Source organism: Micromys minutus (genome assembly GCF_963924665.1).
Source record: "Micromys minutus genome assembly, chromosome: 13".
Taxonomy (NCBI): domain Eukaryota; kingdom Metazoa; phylum Chordata; class Mammalia; order Rodentia; family Muridae; genus Micromys; species Micromys minutus.
In genome coordinates this window covers 40,063,257-40,087,472 of record NC_137982.1, presented here as the reverse complement: position 1 = coordinate 40,087,472, position 24,216 = coordinate 40,063,257, and the positions used below count along the sequence as shown (strand labels likewise).

The 24,216-nt window shown below is 38.4% G+C and overlaps 1 protein-coding gene across 5 annotated transcripts in view; it reads left to right on the top strand.

Annotated features, from left to right (window-relative positions):
• Nucleotides 1–24,216, top strand: part of SCN9A (sodium voltage-gated channel alpha subunit 9) — a gene marked incomplete at both ends in the record, with an annotated part of 73,899 nt that overhangs the window by 7,655 nt on the left and 42,028 nt on the right. For 3 of the 5 annotated variants that reach the window (XM_080927890.1, XM_080927887.1, XM_080927886.1), the window contains 9 exons: nt 7,215–7,278; nt 8,412–8,553; nt 10,286–10,492; nt 13,745–14,032; nt 16,040–16,411; nt 19,182–19,311; nt 20,189–20,427; nt 22,063–22,236; nt 22,936–23,292. In XM_080927890.1, the coding sequence (XP_080784016.1) occupies nt 7,215–7,278; nt 8,412–8,553; nt 10,286–10,492; nt 13,745–14,032; nt 16,040–16,411; nt 19,182–19,311; nt 20,189–20,427; nt 22,063–22,236; nt 22,936–23,292 (1,973 nt within the window). The remainder of the gene's footprint in view (nt 1–7,214; nt 7,279–8,411; nt 8,554–10,285; nt 10,493–13,744; nt 14,033–16,039; nt 16,412–19,181; nt 19,312–20,188; nt 20,428–22,062; nt 22,237–22,935; nt 23,293–24,216) is intronic. The other 2 variants (XM_080927889.1, XM_080927888.1) reach the window with 1 other exon arrangement.

Genomic DNA, 24,216 nt, shown 5'->3' with positions numbered 1-24,216 from the left:
TTTCTTACTGAATTTCTTTGCTTGGCCTTGAACTAAGTGGCAATCTGTTCTAATCTTCTTGTCCCTTATTCTCTGGCTCATTCTGGCTTCACCTGCAGTGTGTCTCTGTATAACTCTCCCGATAAAACTCTCTCTCCCTATGCTATTCTCATGAGAGTTGGGCATTTCGACAGTTTGTCTATCTCTCAATTAGATGCCACTTTCAAACATGATTGATTCTTTCCATAAGTTAATTTTACTTTCATTGTTTAGGATTAAAGGGTCTATCTGTATTCCAGCAAAATCATATTTAACCCAGGCAATGTCTGCATTTAAGTTTGACTGCATAGACCTGGAAGGTCTTTGGATATGACCCCTTTCTAGAGACATCTGTAGTTTGATACAAATAAAAAATTGCCCTATAGGGACAAAAATTCCTCTACACTTAGAAAATACTATTTCTTAATTTCTGTACAATAAAAATGATAAATGCAATAAATCATTGTCTACATTTACATTAATTTTTTAAAATTCAATTTGCAATTCTTAACCTAAACTTAACTTCTTTAAAACATGTGATATTGCTATTTTTTTTGTTTTAAGTCTTATCCTATTATGAATTCATATCTTGAATGTCTTTCAGACTCTACTTAAATGAAAATCTTTAAGAAATCTTGTATTAGAATTTGGGCAAAAAAAAGTGATTCATGTATCCAGCTGACTTAGGAACAATAAGAGTCCATCAATTATGCAAGCCCTACTTACAGACAGAAAAGGGACATAGCTTAGACAAACAGTATGGGTTACATACAGGCCAGCATTTGCCTTATATGGCTGTGATCTGTTCAGTTGGCCGTGGTGATGAGCAGAAGGTCAGATGCTGTGATTGGTTAATGTGCAACTGCTTGTCCTAAGTGTGAACTTAGTGATAGCTTGTTTCTATATCACATTTGGTTTCAGTTCTTTTGTTTGTGGAGATAGCTTTTGGTCAAATTTAATTTAACGTTCCTCCTTTAGTCAACCCCTTATCTTGTCTTCTGTTTATTATTTTATGTAGTTATTTTAACCTTCTGGATTTTGAGCTCAAGCTCTCACATATGTTAGATAAAAGCCCTATAATGAGCTACATCTCTAGACCCACTGCATTCTTATCATAAAACTATCACTGAATTAAATTAAATTCAAACTATCAAAGTTCTATCATTCCAAATATATTTGTTTGAAATGCAGTAGATGTTAGTTGGTTACTTACTTACTTATTTACTTACCAACATGTGGTTCAAAGCAATCTTGTTACTCCAAGAAGTTTGCAGAACAGCTATGGCCTAGATAGTAAACTATTATAGCCAGTGTTTTAAACACATTACTACTCATTATGCTCAGATAGGGAATGAATGGGTCACTAAAATATCACCCATTTAGAGGGTTATATGCCTACTGGTAAAATTTAAATTGGTCCACTAACATTCAGTTGCCTATTGGCTATAAATTAACATCTAGATTGCTAGAATTCATTATCTATATTGAGCATTCATTGAAATAGGAAGTGTTCCTTGCATGCAATAAAATGATAATTGTATCACTAAATTTTCTACAGACACAAGATAAATAGAAAAGGTGTAACACATTGTTCCCTGGAGGATGACACTGGAAGTTACCAACAAGAAAGCAGGACATTTATCAAAGGTCTCACTACAGTCACTGCATGGTTCCATGCTACCAACAATTAAAGAATTAAGGATGTGCATTTACTTCAGACGTTTCATTGTAGTATTGAGTATTTGATTTCTGAAACAATTTATCTACAAAACCATTTACAGGTTTTGACTACTATTATATTTAAAGGAAGAATCCAAATGCATAATGCTGAAAACCTAACCCTGAAGGGAAGAAGAGATTTGCAATTTGAACAATTTTCTTCATATTTCCTGCTTTCAGAGTTTTAAAATCATTTTTCCCTAGTATAGAATACACAAGCCACATACAACAAGGTTTTTAAAAATGTAAACAGATCTTAGTATGAATTAGGAAGAAACTCAGGCTATCTACATATAACAGCACAGTTACATTATTTTAAATATTTTTGTATTTTCTCCAAGCTAAGTACATAGCAATATCTGTCTGACCAGATATGGGTCAAATGGCACATCTTAACAACTTGAGTCCTGTGCAAGTTAACATGAAAACAGGACAGGCTCTTATTGGTATTTAGTTAACTGTTTTGCTTGATTTTTTTATTTTAGTTTTGTAAAGTATATTGATTTATCATCATTGAAGGTGAATAATTTCACCTGTCTAATCAATGGAACGACAAAGGTTCTGATATATTGGAAATGTCTGTGATTTCTAAAACCCATTTTAATAATAACATTAAACCATAAAGTAATAACTAAAAGTTGACATGGAATTACCTATTATCTGAGAAGTACTTGGCTACTTTACAAATCAAACCAATTCTTTGCTTTTCTTTATATAAAGACAGACATCATTTTGAAATGACTATGAGTTCTTCTAAATGAATAGACAGACAGATAGATAAGAATACTCCACAATTTCAAGAAAAAGAATTTTTAACTTAATAAACCAGTATGGACTCTAAAAGTTGGTTAATTATAAAAACACATTATAAGTAATTATCTTCTGATCTTAACCAGCTTTGTTGTACGTAAATTTTCTCTCACAAGATCTGTTTTATATGGGATGACTATAAAATTGCTAGTCCTTTAGCTATTTGTCCTATACCATTATCATTTCTCAGTTTAAAATAACTGGCCAGGTTACTACAAGGCAAGGTTGATGTTCTTATTTCTATAACAGAATAAAACTTCCCCACAGAGCAAAGCTTTTTGAAGAGGGGGAGCAAAATCTAATGTAACCATATGGTCAAGTACTGTTTAAAAGACATTAGATAGAACGTAAAGTTTAAATTATGTAAGAAGTGCATTTTTTACAAAGCATAACCACTAATGTACTACAACCAAATTAAGAACAAAAGAAATAAAAAGAAAACCTTGGTTCATTATGAAGAAAAATGAAATCAATAGATCTGTAACATTTACAGCATTTCACTTGTTCAGTTCTGAAAGCCTTACCTAGATAGCTCTGGAAGCTCGCACACACCTCAGGAGGGTGATAAGGAAGAAGTGCTTTTCCAAGGAAGGTAAAACACAAAGCTTAAAGCAGACTACTCATCATGTAAGAGCAGAATTATGTACACATATTTTTCCAATATTATCCATTTCAAATAACTAGTTATATTAATTATTATTAATGTATATTTGTGTAAATATTTTTTAAAACAGTTAGATACCAAAATTTAGAAACATAAAATTCTAAGCAACAACCTCCTTTACTGTTCTCTTTCTCCCAAGAAACTACATAGGTGGCGCTCACAAATGGGTATCAGGAGAGCGGGGTGTCGTGCCAAGCCTATAGTCACAGATTTAGGGAACAGTAGGAGAATGATTGTCACAAGCTTAAAGCCATCCTGACCCACTCACCCCACAGACAAAAAACCCCAAACAGCCATGTGTGCTGTCACATCCATCACCCCAGCATGTGGGAGATAAAGGCATTCACAGTGGGTTTTGAGGAAAGTGCACCATAGGATCAACTTAGGGCCTGGATGACCAATTTTATTTTATAAGTTAATTTGATCAAGAAGCTTATTTATTTAAAATGTAGTCATCCACTAGCTATGAGAATTTCTCTTCCAAAAATCCAATCCTGTGGCAGCAAATTTGGAAAATGGGTGCCATGGTAAGTATAGGTTAGGAATCTGCTATGTTACATTGATAAAAAAGAAAGATGGATGGAAGTTAGACTGTGGCTAAAGGGAGACAAAAACAAGCATCCGTAGATTTAAGATGAAGTAGAAAGGAGTGAACACGAAGGTAGCTGCAGGACCCTGAGAACAGAAGCCGTAAGTGGGTTGGCACAGGGATCCTGAACAGCCTTCCAAATGTTTCCTTGATCCTGTAGCAAAGCCATATCGGGAGAATTTTCAAGATATATCAAATATGCGAACTCACCGAACAAAACTAGAATTCCTAGATCACCCTCATGTTCACTCGCTGTGAATGGTGATGTTCATCAGGCATCCTTACTACTGCGCATGAGCTGAGCACAGTTCTGCCATCTTTCAACAGTTAGTTCAATGGTCAGAACCTCATTGTCTAAGTGTTTTCAGAAACACTTTGAAACATCCAAATAAATGTACTTTAATCCTTGATCACACTGTACTGTCCTAAATCCGAAGTGTCTATGTGTACATGTGGTTTCTCTTCTTTCTTAGACAAAAATCTCATATATCCCAGACTGGCACTAAATTCACTATAAAGGTGACTTTTTTTGAACTTCTGATCTTTCGGCCTCTAGCCTCCCATATACTGATTATAGACATGTTTCATCATATCCAGGTGATACAGTGTTGTGTATCACACTACTTGCTTTATATGTGCTGGGTAAGCAATCTACATGCTGCGCTATATCCCACCATTTAGGTCCTGGATATATATTTCAAATTCTCAGTATGTAACCATGGTTACATGGTTAAAAGTGGTTAAATTAATGAGTCGTGGTTCTATAAGTTAAGGAGTCACTTTCAAAATCATTTATTTTGTGCAATGATCACTTTCTCTTTCCAGCCCATTTCTCCTTTCCTTTAGATGTTAAAATTCTATTCTCTTGGGGCCAATTAACCTACAAATTCAATGGCTATTTGTTATGGAAAGGTGGTGAGGTGCACTGCAGAGTGAGATAGCTGCTTGCTGAAACTTTCATCATACCTGCTGGATTAAATGGAAGCCTGCGACTTTGTGAGTTCAGGGAGTCCTGGAGCCCTTCCTACAGTTCGGCTCATTGCTGACTGCCAAACATTCAGGATTAGTGGCGAGTGTTCAGGTGGTGGAGGATCCTGTAGGTTTATGTGTGAAAAATGGCATTACAAGAGCTCGATGTAGCAGTCTATGTCTCCATTTTCCATGTTTAGGAAGTTAGGAAGTAGGATGAGTGTTTGAGACAAGACTGGGTTAAATAAAGGGATTTTTATAACCCTAGGATACATGCCAAAAATCTTATATCAAAACTCTAAAGTTCATAAAAAGGAAAGCAAAGTGTATGCCACCAGTATCTTAATATTGTGGGATCCATCCTTACTGAAGCATGGGTTTTTCTTAAAAACTATGTGTTAAGCTTTTAATACAAAGGTTTTTCCACTTCAAACTAAGTAAGATGTTTTCCCATTTTGCTTGCGTCCTGTGAGTGAAAGAGGAGCTGGTGTGTTAAGCCAGTTGTTTAATATCCTTTGAAATTCAACAATAACTTAATAAGAGCAGGGCTTGTCTTTGGATGACTAGTATGGGATGTGTGGAACATTGTTATTGCCCTATCTGCAAAAGCCAGACATGAATTGTTCAAGAACTCAGTGGGTGTTTCTAACCACAGTTCCTAGATGCAGCAGCTAAAGGAGTTAGATAGTTTATCTACACAGCAAGGAGTAAAGTCAGTACTCAAATTTAGGACATGCAACTTCAAAGTCTTAATTCCATTATAAACTATAAAGGTCTCGTAATAATCACATTTATGTTGAATTGGGCCAAATGTGGCCTTATTTAAAAGAATGGAATTATAATCGTAATATAAATGTTATAATAAACTCTATTATTTTATGAAATCAATGCACACTAATAAGAATGCTGGTACTTAGGAGTGATGATATAAGCTGTTTTGGGCATTTACATAATTTAGAATATTATGTCATCTTCCAATCATAGCAGATCTTAACACTGACTAATGAGTAGAACAGGAAACTCTTTATCATAGAAGGGGGTATAAAGAGAACCAGAGAAAATGTTACGTGAAAAGTACGAATTAGTGTTATTTAAAATTCTCGACATTTCAAACTTCCCAAGTTTTATAGATACTGATTGGTCCGTGAACAACAGGAGAATTTTGTAAAACTAACTTGCTTTCGTTTGTTGTGTTCCACAATTGATTTTTATTTTATTTTTCTTCAGATGTCATACTTTGGAACACAGTTTTGAGTTTCTTCTGTCTCTGTCTTCTCTTTCTTCTCTCCTCTCTCTTCCTTCTCAGCTCTATCTTCTCTTTAGCAAACTTCCTCAAATCCTGCAGCCTTGAATATAAATTTTGTATAACTATCAAAAACCGAATGTACCTCTTCATAGCCCCATCTTAGTCATCAGTACTGTCTCACCACATCCTGTCTTAACACACACTTCACATGTCCCAATCAACAATTGCTACCAACTGTATTCCACATCCTTCTTCATGTCTTAGCATTCTTAGGCCTGTTACTATAGCCGGATTCACACATTTCAGAACAGCAGTGAATAGCTTCCCTATCAACACGCATTCCCTTAGAAAACCCTTTCCACGACACAGATCTTTGTAATGTTCTAATATATTTTCCACTGGCATTTATAACCTTCTATTTCTTTCAAATAGGGATGAGGAAATCAATTTAAATGAGAAACAAATCAGTTGCACTCTAGGTGTCAGAAGTTTTGGTCCAGGGCTACCTAGCTCTGTTGTTTCTGAGTTTGTGGTAAGGCAGAGAGCATGACAGTGAGTAAAGCCAAACAATCTGCTCTTCTCATGGTGACCAAAAGGCAGAAGGAAAGGTCTGGGGAGGGCTGGGAGTGGGCTATGAATGAAGGGACAAAAGACAAAATGAGCCCTTCAAGAGAATATCACCGATGAGTTACTCCAAGCATGCCTAACCCTAATAGTTCTCTGTTATCTCTTAATATCTCATTATGATTGGCACCACAATGCATTAATCCATTCAAGAACTTACAGCAATTTTGATTCAATCAATAATATTCCCAAAGGCATTAACTAATTCTGACTCTGTGCAAAGCCTTCAACACTAGAACTCAATGAAAGACACTGAAGACTGAAACAGTCTGAAATCACTACACATAGTTATTTACTTATGAATTCTTTTCCTATATACACCAACATCCATATATACCAAGCGAAGGAAGCTCCCAAAATCTAGTGATTTTGTTTATCATTTTTATCTTCATGACTATTCACTGGCCCATAAAATCTTTTAAGTAGGTATTTTATGAGAATTCAAAAAGGAACGAAGCATTTAGGCATCAGGCCTAAATATTTGTATGTATGTCTGTATTCATTAACGCACTTGCTATAGGATTCTTACAAATTACATCTTGTAATGCTACATTGTCCAAATTCTTCCTAAACAGAATATTTTTATTACTTGGAGGGAACCAAAGATGCTCTGCTTTGCGGCTTCAGCTCAGACTCAGGGTATGTAACATTTGCTTTGCTTTCAGTCTCAGTGTTGAAAAAGAAAAATCTCTTGCTGAAGAACATATCTATATTAATTTTCACATTTTATGGCACTGACTTTGCTCATTTCCTCTAAACAACGAGGACCCAGACTTTAACATGTGTATAGTTGATGCGTACTATGGACAGCAAGACTGACCATGAACTAAGGCTTGAATCAAAACAGAATACCAGTCACCAGAATTTTGAGACACACACACATTTCTTCCTGAAAACTCATGCAGAACTAATGAGCTAGTTTAAGGGTTTTCTTCTTGGAAAGGAGAGTAACAAAAAGTCAGTCTCCTTCCATCTCCAAGCTCTCCGTTGCTTAACACAATGTGATAGCCAAGTGTACTGATCTGACCATTCTGGGCAGGATCCAGTAGACAAGGGTAATGGTATTTTTGAGACCCTTCGGTTTATGCAAATGCCGTTTTGCTATTTCTCCCAAGTGGCAACTTCAGTTTCCAGGGGAGCTTTGCTCCTACTCTCCCTGCCACCAAGACATCTCTTCATCATGCTGAGAACTCTACCAACCTCAAAAAATCAACAGCGTTGCCCCTCCCCCAAGCCCACAGTACACAATGGTTATCTAAAGAAACTAAAAACCCATCTGGCAGTTTTAAGATATAAAAAGGTTTACAGCCAAAAATCTTTATGAACCGTCACAGGTGTTCTATAATTGTTGTTTGTGGGTTTAATCCATTCCAAGCATAGCTTTCAGGGAAGCCATTTCACCATGGGCCATCGTAACAAACCCTATTGATCAGGGACGATGAATATAATGTAGCTAAGCCATCTACCATTTACTAAATGGGGCTATGGACAGAGAGAGGGTATATCAAAATCAGTCTTAATTCCCTGAGGTAAGACATTTTGTTGTTTCAACTGGAAGAAAGTGTGCCTTTTAGAATGTCAGTAATTTGGCAAAATGGCCAATTGGTAAATATTAGAACAGAATTTTAGGCTCTTTCTTTCTGATCTCAGATCACATGCTCTTAGCTCTTACACAATACTGAGTCTTGGGAAATAATACTCACAATTAAACATCCGCTCTTTAGATATACGCCCAAGATATTCTGACCTCCAAGTTTCTTGTCCATCTGTAGGCAGTGTCCAGAAGGATACAGTTGTGTGAAGGCTGGCAGAAACCCGGATTATGGCTACACGAGCTTTGACACCTTCAGCTGGGCCTTCTTGGCCTTGTTTAGGCTCATGACTCAGGACTACTGGGAGAACCTTTACCAACAGGTGAGCAGCAACAGAAATGCATATCTGAAGACCACCATGTCTGGTGTATGTTGTCTGCCTCAGGAGCTATTGTAATTGCTGCTGATTTCACTTTATTTCTGCAGACAGTCTAGGAGTCCCTGCCGTGCATTATTAAAATTACAGACAATTTACTTGGCTGATTTGAGAACAGATAGTTTGTAAGTCATCAATAATTATCTGCTGGGTTCTGGGCAGCATTAATTTTTAGGTCTTCCATCTTCTTCGGTATACCCATTGGGTCCGACATAAAGAGCAGAGAATGCTGCAGTTCTCTTAAGCTGCCTTTGCAGACTCAGCACTTTTGTCAGGAGCCCAGGCTGATGCCTGTGAGACTCTCCTGTAATGGACCCACAGCACAGCACTTTAGTGTTGAAGACGTATTTAGAATGAACTCTCAGTTCTACTCCAAACTTTCCTTTCTCTTGTCAGCTACTTCCTGCTCTGGACTTCATGGCCCTGTAAAATATTTCTTAGCTTACACTATCAGCCTACCATTTTGTAACGGTCCTTTCACATGGCCATCAGATTTAGCATGGATGTTTGTCATCATGGGCTCTGCGTATTTATTATAGAGTCTCGACACCCACTCCCCCAAGGAAAGTGGTTGAAATAGCTATTCTATTATTCCATGTAACAGTGAATATCTTTTCTCAGAATTGCCACAGGCTTATTTTATATTTACTTCTGTGACTATTATAAATGGTTATAAAATTATAGTAAAAGACCCTTTGTAGGAAAACAAAAGTAACTGAAATAGTTTGGGGTAGAAATGGAATCTTAGAATGCTGTAGTGTTTCATCTTGCTTCATCCTCTAACAGACATATCCAGCGCCACACTCATGGCCTATCATAGCAGTCCCCAGCTTGATAACATGGAAAAGAAGCTCATTTTAACTCAAAATTAAAGACGTGTAAATAAAACCACTGACATAATTTTACAAAGGGAAGTGTAAAGTTAGATGTATGTAAGTTGAGATATGGAAACTAGGCTTTATTACACATTGGTAGTTACCTTTGCAGAAAGTTAATGGGGAATCAAAGCGAATGTTTTCATTGATCTAATAATTCCACTCTTAGCAATCTATTCAAGAGAGAAAGACAATACTGATAATGGAGTGATACAACAAAGAACTGAGTAGCTAAACATTAGGTATTTCAACAGCATATAAGTTTTATTAATATCTCTGCAGCATTTTGAATTAATCTAAAAATGCATTGCATGGTAGAAAATACACTACATTTAAAAATTATTAATGGTTATGCCCGATTAAAAAATAAATATCTATGAGGTTAATAGATAAATTCTTTCCACAGGGTATCTGCCTATGTCAAAGTGTGATACTATAATTTATGCATTAAAAAGGAACGAATAGAATATAACAATAAAAGTGGCCTGTTTCAAGGCGTTAAAAGACAGTATGAGAGGTAAAGTTAGTATTAATTTCAATAATGTAGAAAAGTAAGAATTGTCATATTATTATATTTTATTTTAATGAAAAATCAAAGCTTAGTGTAGATATAACATTACTGTCTTTTCTATGAAAAAGTTTAATATTAATTTTCTTCAAATATATTATCTCAATTTATTCTTCTATAACAAAATTATACAAAAATATACATTGTATGTTCATTATATACTAGTCACAATAAAAAAAACTTAGTGAAATTTTTGTATTAATAAAATATCCATTTCTCTTTTTTGCCCCTGTAGACTCTGCGCGCTGCTGGCAAAACCTACATGATTTTCTTTGTCGTGGTGATTTTTCTGGGCTCCTTTTACCTGATAAACTTGATCCTGGCTGTAGTAGCCATGGCGTACGAGGAACAGAACCAGGCCAACATCGAAGAAGCTAAACATAAAGAGTTAGAATTTCAGCAGATGTTAGACCGACTCAAGAAAGAGCAGGAAGAAGCCGAGGTAGTATTTGTTATTACAAATATAAAGGCAAAGGGGGTGGGGCAAAGATCTTTCCCTATAGATTCTCCTTCTTCTGTGGTCTCTGAAAGCCAAGAAGCACTTCCTGTTTTCTACATAATGACATGGTTTTTCTTTCTCATATGCTTGGAGAAATGAGCTTACACAGAGCCTCACACAACAATCTCCGTTTGTTAGAGTTTTGTAACAGGTGTTCTGAGATGTCAGTTTTATGTCTGTCACCCAGAATGCTTCAGTACGACATCTGAGGAAAATATAAGAGCACTGTTCATTTTCAGCTATAGTAGCTTTCTCTGGCAAGTTCATACACAGTTCATTCTGATTGTTGCCACACTAACCCTCTCTTGCTTTCCTCCCCACTTCTATTACCTGATAATCCCTCCCCCTTCTAGTTCCTTTCCCATGGCCATCTTTTACTTTTCCTTCTGTCCTAACCCACTGTATTAAACCTGGGCCGTCTGTGTCCATGGATTAGCTATGACTCACTTTATCTTGGTGAACTCATAAGTGAGTACATGGTGGAAGAGGATGTTTGTCCCTTCCACAACCTGTCAGTAGCTCATAATTCAGCAGGGAAGATATGCCTACGTGGGCCCTCCCTAGAGAAGCACTGAAGCTGCTCAAGACTGCAATTGCAAAGGCTGGCTACACTGACCAGGTCGTCATTGGCATGGAAGTGGCTGCCTCTGAGTTCTACAGGGCTGGTAAGTATGACCTGGACTTCAGGTATCCGGATGACGCCGAATGGTATATCACACCTGACCAGCTGACTGACCTGTACAAGTCCTTCATCCAGAACTACCCAGTGGAACTTCCATGGAAGACTCCTTTGACCAGGACGACTGGAATATTTGACAGAAGTTCACAGCCAGTGCGGGCATCCAGGTGGTGGGGGATGACCTCACGGTGACCAACCCTAAGTGGGTTGCCAAAGATTGAGAAGTCCTGCAGCTGCTTCCTGCTCAAAGTGATCAAGATCAACTCTGTGACTGAGTCTCTGCAGTAGTGTGAGCTGGCCCAATCCAATGGCTGGGGTGTCATGGTGTCCCATCGATCTGGGGAGACTGAGGAGGCTTTCATTGTTGATCTGGTAGTAGCACTCAGTACTAGGCAGATCAAGACTGGTGCCCATTGCCTTTCTGAGTGCCTGGCCAAGTACAATCAGAACTGGGCAGCAAAGCCAAGTATGCTGGCAGGTCCTTCAGGAACCCACTGGCCAAGTAAAGCAAGGACTGGGGATCCCTCCAGCCACCACTGTTGTCCCTGAAGTCATCCAGGAGGCTCAAGGCCAGCCCAGTGCTTGCCCCTCCCAAGTCACTGCTCCTTTAAACATCCACACCTGACCACGTGGAGCCCTGCTGAAACCCAGTTTTGTAATCATGTGATCAGTCTGAATCATTGCTTCTGTCACCTGACCCCCCAGCTGGAAGTCCTCAGAACTCCAAGTATAATCTCAGGTGTCCACCATGGTGGTTTACATGCAAACATAAAAGCCACAGAACCCCCCACACACACCAAAAAAAAATGTATGCTGTCAGGCCCAGTCTCCATGATCCCACTGCTGGCCGCTGCTACAGTAATGTCATGATTTTATTGGTACAGTACAGAACTCCATAGCTCTCACCCCTGTCTTCTGGGCTTACACTCTTCCTGTAACCACTGCAGCTTTTTTATTTGGAGAAGGGTGTTAATGTCCTCTGAGCTGAGCATATGGCTTTTGTCCTCAAGGTCTTTAGCAGCCAAGCATTTCATTCACTACCGTTCACTGGCAAGAGCAGTTTCTCAGTGAAGACTGGGAGTATCACCTGTCGATGGGAACAAACTTAACTATTCAGAAGGCAGCTTGTCACCATGTCAGTTAAGTCACATAGCATTCGTAAGTCCCCAAGAAGGGTTTAAGACCTTCTTCATCATGGGTTTGTAAGTTAGTTCATAGTACCAGACACGGACTCTGTCTTGGAATGTGACCATCATCATCATGAGAAATTTTAAGTGCAGTGTTAAAGTTAGTCTGCAAAATAGAAAGAGTGTTCATTAGCTCCTGCTAATATTATAAAACAGCCACCTAGCAATTGAGACCACTTACTTACAAATAAGACAGGTGCCTGATAAACCTCAGCAAAGGCATTGCTCCATAGAAAAGACTGGGAAGACCAGTTCAGGCACAGATCACTCCAAACAGCAAAAGCCGTAACACTTGCCAGGACATTCGAATAGTTAATCCTCTGAATGACTCTCTTTTGAAAGTGTTTGGTTTGCTCTTCTTGCACAGGTCTTAGCCCCAGTTACCTTGAGTTCTTGAGCATGATGGCCTCATCCTTCCCAAGAGCAAACATCTAGTAGTTCTAATACCCATTCTCTGGCTCTTATGTTATTTTTACCTCCTTTTCTGTGATGTTCCCTGAGCCCGGTTGTGTGGGGAGGGATTGAGACATGTCCCATTTAGGGCTCAGTACTTATTTCTGATTCTCATTGCTGAGGCTACTTATGTATATTGCATTAACTCTTTTCCCACTGTAAAAGCCATAAGCTTCTATTAAAATAAGCCCAAGTCTGAGGGTAGACACATAAATATTTGGAAGGCAACTTAACACAATGTCATTCGGCAAAATAACCAGGAACATCACAAACCCTAGGTAAAATGCCCTGCTATCACTTTATTTTTAAAAGATCATTTTAGAGAAACGACACAGATATCTTCTATGCCTAGTATACCTCAGGTTTGTGATTTCACCAAAACCCTAAGATAACCATTGACCCTTACTATTTTTCTTGATACAGTATTTCCTTAGTAACTTACTTTTATTTTCTGATACACTAGTCTCATTATGATACTGGGTGCCTGATCCTACCTGTTGCATTGAGTTGCTTGCCTAATATGCAAACATATTATACAAGCGCTTTATATTTTGCATTATATATTTTTATTATACAAAGGTTTGTGCAAATGTATTATACAAACATATTAACGCATGATCTATGGGAATTTTATATCGAAAAGTACTGGTAAAACTTTAATACGTAATGATTCGATTTGTTAAAGTCTAAGGAACTTCATGACCGATAGACATTGAGTTGCACAGACATTGACACTCTATTGAAATGTGTGAGAGGAACACTTGGTATGCTTGTTGGTCATAGTGCAAAAAAACATGTCACTTCACGTACAAGTTTTTCGTTTGTTTTTCACAATTTGGAAATTACTTCAATGCTGGGATTGTGTTGGTCCAACAGGCGATCGCTGCGGCCGCTGCTGAATACACAAGCGTAGGACGGAGCAGAATTATGGGACTCTCTGAGAGCTCCTCAGAAACCTCCAGGCTGAGCTCAAAGAGTGCCAAGGAGAGGAGAAACCGGAGAAAGAAAAGGAACCAGAAGAAGATGTCCAGTGGTGAGGAAAAGGGTGACGATGAGAAGCTGTCCAAGTCAGGATCAGAGGAAAGCATCCGAAAGAAAAGCTTCCATCTCGGCGTGGAAGGGCACCACCGGACGCGGGAAAAGAGGCTGTCCACCCCCAACCAGGTACTGGGAGCCCACCAGGCCGGCTCCACAGCCAAAGGTAGCAGCACAAGGTTTAGCTCCCGGGTCAAGACCCAGGAGAGAAAGGCGGCTGTGCCACCAAATTTTACCAAAAGCTCTACCTTTTGCTGGGCGTTCATGGAGAAAAGAAAGAAGTATGTGTTTTTCCTTCCTTCATTCATTCCTTCCTTCATTCCTCTTTCTTTGTTTCTTTTTTCTTTTTTTCTTCCTTTCTTTCTTCCTTCCTTCCTTCCTTCCTTCCTTTCTTTCTTTTACTTAATTTGCCAATTTCATAAAAAGCTATTTATTTCGAAATTGCCATATCATCTCTTGGAAACATTTTTAATTTAAAAAAATGTTTCTGAAAACTACTGTAGAGATGAAAAGATTGTTCACAGATTATTTTTAAAAGTTGTATTTAGTCAATCATTTTAATATCTCATTCACAATAAGATCAGGATGAGGAAAGGAGAGGAGAGGAAAGGAAAGGAGAGAATGAAAGGAAAGAAGGAAGGAAGGAAAAAGAAAGGGAGAAAGGGAGGGAGTTTAATCTTAGCCTGGTGCATCTACCCTCATTTCTCTAGACCAGCATGTACCAAAGCACCAGGCAATCAATTTGGAAATTTGCCCATGGCTTTGACATCCTCCATCCCAAGCACAGAAACTTCTGATTGGCTGGTAAATGAATTTCTCCCTTCTGGAATGTCCCTCTCCTTGTCTTGTATTTCCCATTGAATCTGCATCCCAGTTCCCAGAAAACCCATGAGATGACCCTGGCTCCATAGCTTCTAAACATCCACAGGTCATACACTGAATCAACACTGAAGACCACCGGTCACAACACTGGCTGTGGCTAACTTTCTCAGCTTCCTCTACCATTGTGGATTTCGAGTCCCTAACTGGGATGCTCATTTTATCTGAAGACTTTTATTCTTTCCTTGCCTCTTTTAAACTTTTTCTCATTTCCCCCCACAAGACTGGCCGCCTCAACACCTCTATTATAGCCGAGGATGACCTTGAACGTCTGATCCTCCTTCTGCCTCTCCAGTGCGGGGTTTATAGGTTCTGGCCACCATGCCCACTTCATGAAGTTTTGGGATTTGAACTTTACAGCATATGAATACTAGGCAAGGACGCTACCAACTTAGCGATGTTCCCAAGCCAGCAATCACTTCTCACCATAATTTCCTTCATTCATTGCTCCTGCCACAGCAGAAATCCTTCCATATCTGTAAACAGGACAGTGCAGAAGGGAACAGATCTTGAATCCGTAAGATACCAGCACAAACACAGGAAGGACTTCAGGCTAGTTCCAGAGCAGAGCCCACGTCCTTTTTATTTGCTTTGGTTCTCAGTGCCTGCCACCCACCACTTGTCCCTTATGTAGAAAACACTTCCGTGTATTGCATTTAGTACTTCTAAATAACCTGCTCCGGATGTTTCCCTTATGGAAAGTTTATCCTGGATAGGCGTCCTGTGAAGGTGACAGTTTTCCCCTGTTCTCTTGGGAGCGACTTCCCACCCCGTCCCCGCATACGCACGCAGAGTTGTAATAATCCCGGTCTCTTAATTCCACCGGTGATTTGAGCCCTTAAGGCATATCCAACTGCCCACAAGTCTGTAAACCGGTGAGTTTCCCAGACCCACCATGCAAGGAAACAACTGAACTCCAGACCCATGCCCTGACACTAGGCCTTTCGCCCAACGATAAATACAAGTTTCAACTTCTAATGGCACTTAGGAACTGATGGATGAAAAAGCCAAGTGATGAGTTTTACTATTAAGGTAGTGCAGATCCGTTGCCTTGTTCTACAGATGAATTCTTCTAGTTGTTGCAGCCATCACTGGTTAGAATTGTTTTTTCTCTCACTGCTTTTCTTTTAAATGTGTTTTTTCTAAGCAAACACGGGGTCGCCGGTCTCAGGCTAAAGATTTAGTGGTAATTTCATGAAGCCTGTTCTTACGTGTAGGCGTTCCAGCAGACGCTTTCTGTCTTTTTCCCCCCTACAGTCGCCACTCAGCATTCGAGGGTCCTTGTTTTCCGCCAGGCGCAGCAGCAGAACGAGTCTCTTCAGTTTTAAGGGGCGAGGAAGAGATCTGGGATCTGAGACAGAATTCGCCGATGATGAGCATAGCATCTTTGGAGACAACGAGAGCAGACGGGGTTCGCTCTTCGTACCCCATAGACCCCGGGAGCGGCGCAGCAGTAACATTAGCCAGGCCAGTAGGTCCCCGCCCGTGCTGCCGGTGAACGGGAAGATGAACAGTGCCGTGGACTGCAATGGCGTGGTGTCGCTTGTTGATGGACCCTCGGCCCTCATGCTCCCCAATGGACAGCTTCTTCCAGAGGTGATAATAGATAAGGCAACTTCAGACGACAGCGTAAGGATGTTTTCCTTAGCTCGGGCATGGCTGAGCTCTTCCTTGTTGTGCATCAGTCAATATCTCTGCCGGGGGGCCTGCTCTCTGGCGTGTGAATGGCTCTGCATTTGGTGATGCCTTCTCAGTGGAAACACAGCTTTAATTCATAGATCAATTCTCAAATTAAGTGTTATAGTCACCTAATTTAAATTTATTTTATGCGACTAGAGAGATGGTTGAGAGAATAAGGGCCCTTTGGCACAGCGCCCAATTCAGGTAGCTCACTAAAACAGTCACTGTGCCGCGGGCTCCATGAGATCTGGCTTCCTCTTCTGGTTTCAGTGGGTACAGCATGTACATGTGCATAACAACACACACACACACACACACACAAGCACACACACACACAAGCACACACACAAAAGCACACATGCACAATGAAAAATTTGAAAATAAATCTTATATAAACAAGATATTTTCTATCTCATGCCGGGAAAATATTTACACTTCCGATTACAGGTTTTCTAAAAGCATCACTTTAGAGAACATTTGTAAAAGATGCCTATAGCTCATTGAATAGGCTGACCTTATTAAAGACAGGCTCCACTCCGTAAAGAATCCTGGATCCCTTGCCAATATACTTCTGTTTATTTCAGGTTGTTTACTTAATATATGCTTATTGCAAGGGACTTGTACTTGGGTTGTTGATAACAACAGTAAAAACAGCAAACACGTCCTAAAAGCTTTGTACCATCTGGATGAGATGATTCATTACTCTGAATGCAAATAGGAGAAAGAAGCCAGGATGCTCACAGGTCACATTGTTCACGAGCAGCTCTGACATGCCCACAAGACCTTGTTCCCTGAGCCTCCATCCCCACTGTGTCTGCAAAAGGCATTAGGCTTCTAAAGTTGTACATAATTTAGAATCTCTGTACTGATTCCTCTAAACAAATGAAATGCCGTTCATTTAAAACATATTTTGCCTGAGATCTATCTGGACAAAAGGTCCAGAATATATTCACTGAAACAAGTACATGTAAATTAAAAAAAATAACGATTCTGACATAACAAATGCCTGTGCCACTGAACCACTGAAAGCTCTGACAATGTCGCATTAGGCCTGAAGACAAGTCTGGGGTTTTCAGGACACATGTCCACTCGCTTACCTTGTTCTGCATTGCCAAATACCATCAAGCGCTGCCATGAGCCCAGCAAGTTCCCATCACACCTTATGTGTCTACATGTTTGCAGGAGCAAACTGTGTAGTGAAAGTAAAGTTCCATGGATGTCCTGACCACACACATGTTTCAGTTTGAAAAAAAAAAAGTGCATGCGCTCTGGGATGCTGTACAATCTCTCTGCTGACCACACACATGTTTCAGTTTTAAAAAGAAAAAAAAAAAAGTGCATGCGCTCTGGGATGCCGTACAATCTCTCTGCTTGCATGATACAACGTAGGCCATTCTGTCAAGCTGCTTGTCTTTGGAAGTCGCATGTTTTACCTTCCTCTGACATGGCGTACAGGCTTTGTCCTTCCTTGGTGTTTGTTATCTGTAAAATGTGATTATACAACTCATGTCGTATTTGAGTTCGCTCTTTTAAATTAGTGTTTTGTTTAAGAGTCTGCTTTCTTAACAGAGAGGGGAAAAGAACCACAAAAGTTCAAATTATAAAAGCCCAAGAACTAGAAATGTGATCGTTCTAGAGTCTAGACCCAGTGCCCAGTTTACAGGTGCAGTGTGTTCTTGCCTGACAATGCAATCTGTACCTTGTGCACATGCACATAGAAAAGGGTTTGTATAGTCAAATGCTTCTGGATGTGGGAGAGGAAAGTTAATGAGCATAAAGCAGAGAAAAAGCATCATGTGCCCATACACATATATACAAACGCAAATGTGTGTATACAGTCTATATTTTGATATGTATACAGACATGACAATATACAACTTTGCAACCTGATCATTATTTATTCATAGTAAAGTATCCATAGCACATACATGCTAGTGTATGACAGCTGTACAGTTGTATAATTGTTTATGTATATTATGTGTTGGGGGTGTGTACTTTAAAAGACCAGTATAGTCTTACTTTTTTTTAAGTTTGCTTGGAAAACAAGCATTTTCACTTAAAGATAAATGTACCCGGCACACTTCTGTTCACACTCCCGCATGTCTGATTTTTAGAGCTGCACCGTGGCCACTTCTTTGATATGGAGACATCCTCCCCATGCAAGTGTTACCATTGGTCGTAAACGCCTTTTTCAAACTGAGTCACCTACAGCTAGCTACTCATTATGGCATAAAGTATTCTTTCAGCTGTAAGAAAGAAAAATCTTAAAGTGGCTTTCATTAATGTTGCTATCACAATAAATAATCTTGGGGGTAACAATTACAAAAATCAGAGTATTAACTCTACCCTTTCTGCACAGACCTCTATAACTCTTGTCTGGGTAGACTGTGTGTGTGGCTTTTCCTTGGCAAATGTTGAATTATGCTATATATGCAGAGAGATCACAATATTGCCATAATGAGAAAAACGGCCGCTTTGTTTCTTAAGAGAAACAAGAGTATGAGGTGAGATTTTTTTCTTATATGCATTTGACTCATGGTAAACATGTGTCCCTCTTGAACATAACTAGAAATTTGCAGCATCACCATTTAAATCTAGGAACCAAATCTCTATGTTTATTTCTTTATTATAGCTAACAAGCACAACGTCATTCTTACCTAGGTTATATAAGAGTTTTGCTCTTAAGATTGGAATTAGTTGCTTTATTTTTTTCCTATAGGGCACAACTAATCAGATGCGCAAAAAAAGACTCTCCAGTTCTTACTTTTTGTCTGAGGACATGCTGAATGACCCACATCTCAGACAAAGAGCAATGAGCAGAGCCAGCATACTAACTAACACTGTAGAAGGTATGTGATAGTCATTTTAGCTTGTGTATTGTTACATCAGTACAAAATATGGTAACCTTTAAAGAGATATGTGAACTTATTAATAGTAACTCAAAGAATATTAAAGGTAAAAATTAACCACTATAAAGAAATGTTGATTTCTATGGATGAGGAGTTAAAATCTCATGAGTAAGTCAGTTTATATGCCATTGTATTCCATTAAATGCTTGAAAATCAGACGCTTGTTCAAATAAGAAAGTTATTTTAATTAATAAGCAGCATCAAAATTTACATATATGTAAGTGTAGTGTGTGTGTGTTATATAAGTAAAATTTTAATAGGTGAACATTACTTTCACAAGAAAAGTTTTATCAATGGTAATGATAACCTCATGTTGTAGGGTGTATATGCATATACATATGTGTGCATTTGTGGGTTGAAGGTTTTCTTTTATTGGTCACCATGTAACTAGGGGAATAGGATCTTTCACTGAGCCTAGAGATCACTGATTCAACCAGACTATCTGACTACCAACCCTAATGATTCTCCTGTCTCCACCTCCCATCATGAGCCATAATGCTTGGCTTTTTACCTGCATACTAGGGATCAGAAATCAGGTCTTCATAACAAGGACCATCTGAGCCTTCTCTTCAGCCTGCACATGTGTCTGCATTTAGTCATTAATGTCACTGCCTTTCTCTGCTTCCATCAACCAATAAATACATGCGTGGTACAAGAATTTTACATAATCTGCTTTCAAAGAAACACTACCTTTACATAAAACTTAAACCACGATGTTCTTTCTGAATATTAGATTTTTATTGCCGATTTGTGCTTGCTAGTAGATAAACTATAGCAGTAAATGATTCCATGTTTGCTTTTTTTTTTTTTCCTCCAGAACTTGAAGAATCTAGACAAAAATGTCCACCGTGGTGGTACAGATTTGCTCACACATTTTTGATCTGGAATTGCTCTCCGTACTGGATAAAATTCAAAGAGTTCATCTATTTTATTGTAATGGATCCTTTTGTAGACCTTGCAATTACCATCTGCATAGTTGTAAACACATTGTTCATGGCTATGGAGCATTACCCAATGACTGACGAATTCAAAAATGTCCTTGCAGTGGGGAACCTGGTGAGTTCTCTAGAGTGACCTGTGTCCTCATAACTTTGTCCCATTGGGGTGTCGCCCTGCCATCTCCTTCTGTTTTTTAAACCTGTAAGTCTACGGATAATTATGTGGGCATACCAGTTAAGTTATATACTGTTCTAAGATACTTTGTCAGTAGTGTTGATTCCCAAAAAAAAAGGCAATATTTCATGTATGTTATTATTGCAGGAATTACAGTAGCTTTTAGCTGTCAAAATGTATGTCAGTATTTTAAAGTTTTTGAATATTTTTAAAATTACGTTTTATAATTACATGGCACTTCCTGAATGAATACATTCTCTACATTATTTTAGAAATACTATAGGTGTATTGTTCTTAAATACTGGTGATGCATTATCCAGACATTTATAATTGCAAAGGTTTGGTTTGAGCCCAGATTTAGTCTCCCACAATTTATGATCTTAAAAAAAATATCCTGATATTTCTGCATTAGAATTTTCTTCTTCTTTTCTATTCCTCTTTGGCAAAATGCAGAACTATGTGCTTTCTCTATACAGACAGAAGCCTAGATCATACACATCAGTTTCTTTATTCATTGTACTAGAGCACATGAACTCAGGAGCCCCATCTTGTCTCCTATATACCACCGCAACCCCAGAGTGGAGAGCTCCCTGCTTACGTTTTGCACTCTTATTTATTTATTTATTTATTTGTTTGTTTGTTTGTTTGTTTATTTTAATACTCTCACCCCTTCTCTCTGAACCATGCTTGTTCAACTAAATTCTTTGAGGCAAAGTCTGCTACACAATGTGGCAATTTTTTTATGTTACATCTTTGAGCCCTTTGATACCTGTGTCGTGAGTTATGTTTTGCAACACACTTTAAAAGAGAATGCTTTAGATATCTAACTTCATCTGCTCCGAGACAGTTAATCTCTTTTTTTTCCTCTTCCTTTAAATCTTTAAAAGTTTAGTTGGCATGCTCTTTATTACTCTAAGTGTAGAAAGAATACAAAGGGAGACTGGGTCAAAATTTTAGTATCTGAGAATAATAGACAGACAGACAGACAGACAGATGATTGAATAAATATTAGAAAGATACATAGACAATTAGATAGATGACAGATGGATAGATTATCTATCCATAAAAGATATCTTGATATAAATGGATCAATGATATGTAGATAAATACAGAAAACTGATAAAATAGATGTGAATGATTGATAGATGATAGATACATGATACTAGATAAATGATAGGTGGATGATTAGATAGATGATCAGATAGATAGATGATGTCATATAAATAGGGAGAAAAAAAGAAGAAAGGGAGAGGGGAGGGGAGAGGAAAGGAGAAAGAGATGAATTAACAAAGGTAATTTCTCAACTGTTAAGGAGTTACATTTTTGGAATTCTAATAAGAGCCTTTTAAACATTGTTTGTGATGATGAAATCAAACATGACAGAGCTTTATGTTATTGATACTTATATGAAAACTATAAGAAATCTATGCCTCACTGATAAGAAGAAATGAGACACTGGCCATCTTTGAAGTATAGAGAGGACATTTTTGAAACAGCCACTATCAAGTTGGTGGTCATTGTCACCATCAGGTCTGCTCTCAACTTTCCATTAACAGAAAAATGTTGTGTTTGGTTTAGATCTTTACAGGAATCTTCGCAGCCGAAATGGTACTGAAGTTAATAGCCATGGATCCCTATGAATATTTCCAAGTAGGGTGGAATATTTTTGACAGCCTGATTGTGACCTTGAGTTTGGTAGAGCTTTTCCTAGCAGATGTGGAAGGATTATCAGTCCTGCGGTCATTCAGATTGGTAAATAGAAGCTAAAGGCACTGTTCTATTCTTATAATAAAGGGGTACCAGGTTTGTTTGGGGTTCCTTCTTCTTACTCTGTAGAATTACTTAAAGCATTTAGATGTTGAACAGAAGGCAATAGCAGGTCTCATAGTTAGTAAACAAAATCCTTTCATTTACAAATGCACTTAAAGTATTTAAAATCACATGTTTAATTAGGAACTTGAAATTATGTTCAATTCTATTTTAAGGTGTACCTTAAAACAATAGAAACACCTTTAATCCAGTATATAATGATGTATTTCACAGCAAGATCTAATTTTTAGAATTTTATGCATGATATGCCCATGGTTTAATGAGTTTAATAACTAAAGTTTAAATCATTATCACCCAAATAACCATGCAGTCTAAAAATATTAAATGTATTAAAAAGTAAAATTAAGGTTTCACTTATTTCAAAATTTGTTTAAGCATGCCTAACATGCAAATAAGTTGTGATCAGAATCCTCAACTTAAACTACACAGTTTATTCATAATAGGTATTGCTATGTTTTAATTTTAAAAACCACAGCAATATTGAAAAACCAACAAAACCAAGATATTGTCTTTTGCTACACAATAGTAACGGAATATGAGGTGTACCACAAACTTAAAACAAATATCAAGACTGGAAACAATGAAAATTGTTTCCCGACTAATTGTAGATTTTGGTTTTAGCTGCGAGTCTTCAAGTTGGCAAAATCCTGGCCCACACTGAACATGCTCATTAAGATCATCGGCAACTCGGTGGGCGCACTGGGCAACCTGACCCTGGTGTTGGCCATCATCGTCTTCATTTTTGCCGTGGTCGGCATGCAGCTGTTCGGAAAGAGCTACAAGGAGTGTGTCTGCAAGATCAACGATGACTGCAAGCTGCCGCGCTGGCACATGAACGACTTCTTCCACTCCTTCCTGATCGTGTTCCGTGTGCTGTGTGGGGAGTGGATAGAGACCATGTGGGACTGCATGGAGGTCGCGGGCCAGACCATGTGCCTTATTGTTTACATGATGGTCATGGTGATTGGGAACCTTGTGGTATGTAAGAGCTCTCTATATATTTAAATTTTCTATTACGATAATTTCCTTATGTTATTTTTGCAAATTTAAAATTAAACTTTATTTTAGAAACAAAATAATATTTTTAATCTCCTTGGCCAGAAAAATATGTAGTTGTATATTTTTTAATTGCCTCCTAGAGTTAGTCAGATGAATTAAATCTGTGGTTTTCAAACCTCTTAACCATAAGACCTGTCAGATGAAACTGTGGTAATGCATGCTTGAATTAATGATCAACACCAATGGAGCAAGGCATATGAGAACACTGGTTATGTGTTTAATATTCATGAAACTAGCAAGGGAGCTAAACTCGGTTTAGTTCTTGCATATTCTGTGATATATGTATATCATGTGAGGAAGTTCAAGTTTTAGATACCATACAAAATTTTATAGAAAATGAATAAATTCACTTATTTACATTTTCTCTATGGCTGCATTTGTGCCCAGCATTCAACGAGAGGAACTGCTTAAATGCTCCATGTCCTACAAAGAACCAATCATGGGCCTTCAAAGAAAGAAAGAAAGAAAGAAAGAAAGAAAGAGAGAGAGAGAGAGAGAGGGAGGGAGGGAGGGAGGGAGGGAGGGAGGGAGGGAGGGAGGAAGGAAGGAAGGAAGGAAGGAAGGAAGGAAGGAAGGAAAGAAGGAAGGAAGGAAGGAAGGAAAAAAGAAAGGAAGGAAGGAAGGCAGAAAGGAAGGAAAGAAGGAAAGAAGGAAGGAATGAAGGAAAGGAAGGAAGGAAGGAAATGAAAGAAGGAAGGAAATGAAAGAATGAAGAAAGAAAGAAAGAAAGAAAGAAGGAAGGAAGGAAGGAAGAAAGAAAGAAAGAAAGAAAGAAAGATATCCCAAGACTGACAGACACAATGAATAGATCAAAAAGAGTTAGCAGAATTGAAAAACATTTTA